This window comes from Synchiropus splendidus, chromosome 1 (assembly GCF_027744825.2).
Source record: "Synchiropus splendidus isolate RoL2022-P1 chromosome 1, RoL_Sspl_1.0, whole genome shotgun sequence".
In the NCBI taxonomy this organism is placed as follows: Eukaryota; Metazoa; Chordata; class Actinopteri; order Syngnathiformes; family Callionymidae; genus Synchiropus; species Synchiropus splendidus.
The window spans coordinates 32,471,033-32,477,639 of record NC_071334.1 but is presented as its reverse complement, the minus strand read 5'-3'; the positions used below and the strand labels follow the sequence as shown (position 1 = coordinate 32,477,639).

The 6,607-nt window shown below is 43.5% G+C and overlaps 1 protein-coding gene across 3 annotated transcripts; it reads left to right on the top strand.

Annotated features, from left to right (window-relative positions):
• The first annotated feature begins 170 nt into the window (after positions 1-170).
• On the top strand, positions 171-6,548 carry fam234a (family with sequence similarity 234 member A). 3 transcript variants are annotated; one of them, XM_053854858.1, is made up of 12 exons: positions 171-279; positions 1,686-1,961; positions 2,025-2,138; positions 2,212-2,394; positions 2,505-2,629; positions 2,705-2,837; positions 3,666-3,792; positions 3,867-4,010; positions 4,136-4,217; positions 4,286-4,438; positions 4,507-4,609; positions 5,421-6,548. In XM_053854858.1, exons 2-12 carry the CDS (start codon positions 1,709-1,711, stop codon positions 5,639-5,641), a joined length of 1,638 nt encoding a protein of 545 aa, XP_053710833.1. In that variant the 5' UTR covers positions 171-279; positions 1,686-1,708; the 3' UTR covers positions 5,642-6,548. The 3 variants fall into 3 exon arrangements, with proteins under 3 accessions (XP_053710833.1, XP_053710832.1, XP_053710834.1); XM_053854857.1 differs by lacking the exon at positions 171-279 and adding an exon at positions 1,057-1,175 and having other exon boundaries at positions 5,421-6,547; XM_053854859.1 differs by lacking the exon at positions 171-279 and adding an exon at positions 1,188-1,305.
• The last annotated feature ends 59 nt before the right edge of the window (positions 6,549-6,607 follow it).

Genomic DNA, 6,607 nt, shown 5'->3' with positions numbered 1-6,607 from the left:
ACTACAGATAAAGGGACACTCGCACTACGTTCTGCTTAGGACAAGATGTTTCGACAAAGAACCTGCTCCGGCCTTTATTGTAAAAGGCCTCCATTGTGGTCAGTTCAGTACAGTTTTTGGTGGAGTTGATGTTTGATGACAGGTGTCAGGGGGCTGTCCCTGTCCCGAAACCAGATGATCCCTTCAGCTCTTTTGGTCTGTCATGTTGAGCTCCTCCACCAAAGATCCTCATGAAAACGTACAACCCCACATCCTGACAACCTCCTGCCTTTCCGCAAGGTAGTCATTGGTCCTGTCGACTTGTATAGCAGTGCTGGTTGGATGCACAACTTGTAGAAGGAGAAAAAATAGACAGAAAGAAAAACACAACTTTGCTTATGTGACCTTTTTTTGGGTGCGTGTAAGTGTAAGCTCTGTGACGCAAGCAGGTGTGTGTTAACCCTGATCATACCTATATATATATATATATATATATATATATATATATATATATATATATATATATATATATATATATATATATATATATATATATATCCACACCAAATGATAATAAAAATAAATAAATTAAGCATTCATATTTTGTAAATTACTACATGTAAAATAAATCCTTCAACTAATTAGAGATTCTTTTGAATCATAAGCAGCTACTATAATTATGGTTATAAGGGGGAGAAATCAAACACACTTGGGGTGTTTAGTAAAGGTTTTGCTTGTTCATACAGCGTAGTGGTAGTAATGACAAATGACTTACGTTGTTTGTATGTTGTTGTTGTTTTTTTTCACATTCAATCCCAACGAGGTCCAGATAAATCGAACACCGTTTAATACTTTTCAAATCTGAAGAGGAATCGCGCACAGGATACATGAGGCAAAAAGAAGGGCATTGCTTGAGCTTTTCTTTCCAGAGTTTGACTTCCAAGGCTTCACCTCTTTTAGTCACACAAACGTTTGATTGAACGATGCGGTAGCCATTGTGGTTGAAAGTTAATGTGTCGGAGGTCGTATTCGTAATTGTTTAACAAAAGCACTCACAATGAGTGCAAAAGTGAAAACTGTTAGGTAAGACCCAGGGCTAAATCTGCCCGACTTCCGCCTCTGACTCGTCTGCACTGCTTGGGCCTGAAGCTAAAGTTAGCCCTCTCCTTGGCATTAAGTAAACATGTTGAGAAACAGTAAGTGCCTCTTTCTACTCGACCTCAGGCTTTTAACTAGGCTTTAAACAGACGACACAGTGCTATAAAGAATATCTTGTATCTCAGCATTCATCATCAGCTGCTGCTCAACAAGTTAGCCAACTGAAAAGTACGGAATTTGGTTTGAAACTTGTTTTGTTGCCACTGACACTCCTCTCGCGTGGGACTTTTTTCGCTACAATATGTGGTCAAATACAATAACGCCGTCGTGTTATTCAAGTCTGCGCCAAGGGAAGTGAGTGAGAGAGCAAATGAGCAGGGTGTTGCTGCCCACTGTTTGTTGTGCTGCGAAATCTCTCGACTCAGTGCTGGCACATTTGAATAGAGTCCCCAAAGTTGATGCAGCAGAAAGAGCTGGACTATTAAACACCAGTACTTTCAGGATATGGTGATTCTCTCTATGTCTGTGTGACACTGGGGGAGTTATGCTAGAATCGCCAAAGTGATGGAACTGGTTTTGCCATGTTGAATTGTGAATGTGTTTGATAGGCATGTCGATGCATTAAGAAGCCATGGAGAACGCAGACTGCCCCACTGAGGGCGACCCGCTCAAGAGGGAACAGGACGGCGTGGAGACAGGAACAGTGACCGGTCTGAGGAAGAAGGGAGTGTTGGCCTTGTCGAAGAGGACACACTGGCAGACAGCGCTGTTCTTCCTCTCTCTATTTCTGTGCCTCACCATTGTGTTTGCCTTCTCCTTCATCATCCCGTGCCCTGTCCGGCCCCAGTATAGTGTTACATGGAGCAGGAACTTCGCGGGAGCAGGTGGGTATAAACGTTGTTTGCCATTGAACCTGAAACTGGAGTCAGGACTGTCTGTGTCCACAGCTGCTGCGTATGATTTTTTGGCAATCGAGGATGCAAACAAAGACAAGGTGATGGATGTTCTGTTTGTCATCAAGGGCACTGAAGGCAGTTTGAACAATACATGTGGTGGTGCAGGTATGTCGACTCCCAGCATGTCAATCATTAAGTCTCCGTCAAGAATTTCCCACAACCTGTGTTTCTATTCCAGGTCTTTCATCGCCATGTGTCTTCATGGTGGCTGTGGATGGGACAGATGGAGAAACTCTGTGGGAGCGTCCTCTAAATTCTGAGCTCAACTGGGTCCAGTGTGGTCTGGGTGAAGACTCTGGCAGAAGTTGGAACTGTCTGCTGTCCCATTCTGACCAACTGTCAGCCCTTGACAAGCAAAAAGGTGGGTGAATTGGGTCCTGTCCGCTAATGGCACCTTTTTGCTTGGATGGGATGTGCATAATTCATATGTTTACATATATATTAGAAGCGCGTTTTCAATGTGCATGTTAGGGGAGGTCAGGTGGCTGCAGCCTCACCCGGTGGGTGTGCGCAGTGTGGCGCCGGTGCTCAGTGTCCCCGACCTCGATGGAGACAGCGTTGGTGACATAGCACTGCTGGCTTCTGACAGTGTCAACGTAAGTATCAGGCAAGAACTGATAATAACAATAATAATGATATTTCCCTTGAAACTAATTTCATAATTTCTTCAGACTCATCTGATATTCCTCTCAGGGAAAACAGGCTCCCAAATTGGATCGTCTGCATTGCTTAACTCCACACAAACAGCCAATCATCTTCTGCATTGTCCGAGTAAAAGTTCTTACTACCTGCTGCTTCAAAAAGGTCGGTGTCTCTTATCAAGCCTGTAAAGCTGCACGATAAATCATTTAGATTTAGTTTCACCCCTCTGTGTGATTTAACTTTTCATTGAATTCGATTCTCATTTAATTTAGAAGCAGACTGCATCAGCATTAGACGCTACTTTCGTCGCTGAGTTTTATGCTCCCATGTGCTGCAAGCTTCTGCTTAATTTCCCACAAAGTACAGGGCTTCACCCTCCGCCAATGACCAAGTGCCTCCTAGTCACTCATGACATGAACGTGGAAGTGATTGGAAAAGCTCGGCCACAGGGTAGAAACAAAGGCAATATGGGTGAAACACCAGGCACTAGCCAAGAGAATCACCCCGTCGATCAGTCCCAAACCGTGTGGTTGTATTTTGGATTCAAGTGCTAATATTTTTCCCCGAATCGTGCCTTTGTGTTTATAACATACAGTATATAATATTTTTTCTGCACATAAAAAGATGTAACTTGCTTTATAAGTTATGTGAGGTTTCGGTGCACTTTGTCGTTTCTATCAAAAGTATTGATTATTTATGAGCAAAGAAAATAAAATGTAATAGCTCAGCTGACTGAAATCTGCCATGTTTCTTTGAAGACCACCGTGTGAAGCTATACAGTAGTCATTTCACACACAGGTGTATTCATGTTTGTTCCAATCTCTGCCTTATTCTCTGTGAACATTTTTTATCCCCAGTGAAATTAAAAGCAGTTTGTATGTCACAACAGAATGTCAAGGTCAAAGATTAATGTTCCTGTCGTAAATGTGTGTTTTGAGTTATTATTTCAACCTTGCATTCAATGTTGCTTCCGTTCCTTTGTCTCCTCAGACACTGGTTTGTATGGCCTAGGGCTGTGGAGGCCTGCAGCTGAAGCAGGGTTGAAGGTCAAACTTGGAAAGGATAAACACTTGGAGAAGATGGCGAGCATGTCAACAGGACTGGTACCTGTTTACCTGTAAGAATTTGTGCATGTATCCGAGTCAGATGTTTGTTCAGGGTGTGACCAACTATTTCTCTCTCTCTGTGTAGATCTGACTCTGTGGAAAAGGTGGTGAGAACAAACCAGGCAGACGACTCTTCAGATCTGCTTCTGGTCACGGCACAGGAAGTGGTTATGCTCAGTGGAAAGAGTCTGCAGCCATTGTGGAGTTTCAACATCACTTCAGTTCTCAGGTGTGCAACAGATGTTCTCAACATGCGACACGCCTGAGGTCAACTGTAGGAGCCGCAACTTTAGTTGCGCATTATGGTGTTTATAGTGTAGTTCTATGATGTCAGCAGTGATTTCATTCCAACAGTGAGCCATCGTTCGGTTACTTCAACAAAGACGAAATACGGGATGTTGTCATTGAAGACGATGCTGGCAATGGAACAAAACGAGTGAGTTTAATACGAACGACCTGACCGTGTCCTCTGGTGAGCCTCTGCAATGACCGTGCTGTGTTCAGGTGGTCATCGTGGACGGGAAGTCTGGCAGGGTGCTGTGGGAGGTCAATCTTCTGGCCAGTCCCAACTCTCCTCCCCCTGCTTGCATTCACACGACCAACACCTACTCTGTCTTCATGATTTGGGGATTGTTCCTCGCTGGGAGAAATTCCTCTGTAAGTACTGGCATCACGTCATGTAAGATGCTTGCACTACAACTTACATGTTCACTGTTATCCCTCAGGTTGAGTTGGCTGACCACCGTCGATCTTACATGATGCATCCGCTTCACTCACAAGTTCTGCTGGAGTCGAACAACACCGCGGACAACATTGTTGCATTTAAAGGTGCGAAAGGTTGTTGCAGCTTTGCTAACAATCCAGATTTGACTTCTGTCGTTATTACAAATGTTTAACCTGGGTTAGATCAAAGGTGGTGTCGGCAATAATCACCAGGATCACGTGGGCTGAAACCTGTGCTAGGTGTTTGGGGCGAGAGGCGCCCAGAACAGGTCGGCAGTTGGAGGATATCGGAGCAAACCCATGCACATGTGGGGAACATAACACTTTGCACAGTATTGAAAGGTCGATGAGGTTTCATGAAACAGTGTCCTGACTTCCAGTGGCTACTTGACTATAACAACTGACTCAATGAAACCGCACATAATTTCTAAACCAAGAGCGCCATCTAGTGGCCTCTGAAAACCAGGACATTGTTTCATCAAACTGTTTCATGATGCCTCGTCGACAGAAAGGATTTAATTTGAAGCTCATGTTTTGAAATGGGACAAGGAACAAATCACGAAAAAAAAAATACACTGCAATTTTCCAACAGGTTCTACAAGACGGATACACAGAATGAAATAATTTCAGATACTATGATCCAGACTAGGGAAAAAATATGGGATGTTTGGAATTACAGGAAGGGAACAAACTATAACATGGACACACATGGAACACCATGATGTAGCCAAGTGTTTCAAGTTGGGGGTTGATCTGCTCGGAGGAGGTTTGTGCTTTTCGGGTTCATTCATTGCCTCAACAGGAGTATCTGCTGTAGAGTTACTAGCCTCTCTGCTGGGACTGTGGTTGATGAAAGTGCCAACCCACCCCTACATAGTCCTCTCAAACAAAAACTCATTCTACATTTTGATCCTAGCGACGCTGTTGGAGCGAGGTCGGCATGCTGCCTACATCCTGCTGACAGGACCTGCTATGGAGGGAGACAAAGAAAATAAAAAATCAGTGGACCTGAGCAAGAGGAAGCTGAAGCAGGATGTCGGAGAGAGCACGGTGCTCCCTCTCGGCACCAGTGCGGTCATGGAGTCCGTCGAGGAGATCAAGGAGGACTTCAATCGACTCCGCTTCAGTGACCACTGATGTCACCCCGGCAAACATCACATATACTGAAAAAAAAGATCTGCTGTTAAACATTGCCTGGATTTCACTGTTCAACTATTGTTTGAATCACAAGGCTGCTGAAAAACAGAACGTAGCATGTGCCCTGATCTCATGGCGTCTGGATCAGGGACATATCTGAACCCTCTCTCTGACACTGCATGGCATTTCACAAGGGTCTCGTCCATTGCGTTTCTCTTGATTTTGCCGGTCTTCTCTACTACTGTGTGGTTTTGTTGAAAACTCATGATGCCAGAAAACCAAGAGTGGTAGCCACGAATGTTAACTCATGATCTTGGTGTTTGTCCTTGCTGCACATTATTTCTGTATTTCACAGTTCACAATCATGCTGGTGCAGATTTGTGGTCGTCTTGATCCGGGCTTCTGTTTAATTCTAAACTCTTACAATCACTCCACAAAGTTGATCTCCTCCTGCTGATGAGTTGTCACATGATCTGCAGCATCTCTTGTAAACCAGGAGTAAAATGGACGTCATAGCAGGTCACCCGGGGCTGTAAACAATCAATACTGACTACTCACAAGTCCAAAATGCTGTAACTGGTAACGACCTCTGCTGCTGTGAGACTTTGGCTGTTAGCAATTTAACAAGTGGAATCAGTGAAATGTGTGTGAGAGGGAGCTCTATAAATAATATATTGAAGCTGAAGTAAATGCCTTACTACAAGCTGCCTGGTATGGAGGGTTTTTTTTATCTGTGAAGTTTTTTTCTTTTTGAGTAATAATAAATCTATGAAAAAGTTTTGTGTGAAATGTCCACATTTAACTTTATTTTTAGACGCAGAGGTTCATTCACACAGATGTGAAGTATGAATGAATCATAGGTAAAATAGTAGTGATCAAGCCAGTTATATGATATGAAGTGAAGCTATTTTGATTTTATAGTTAAAAAGGAAACAATCATTCCGTGTTTATTGGTATAACTTCATG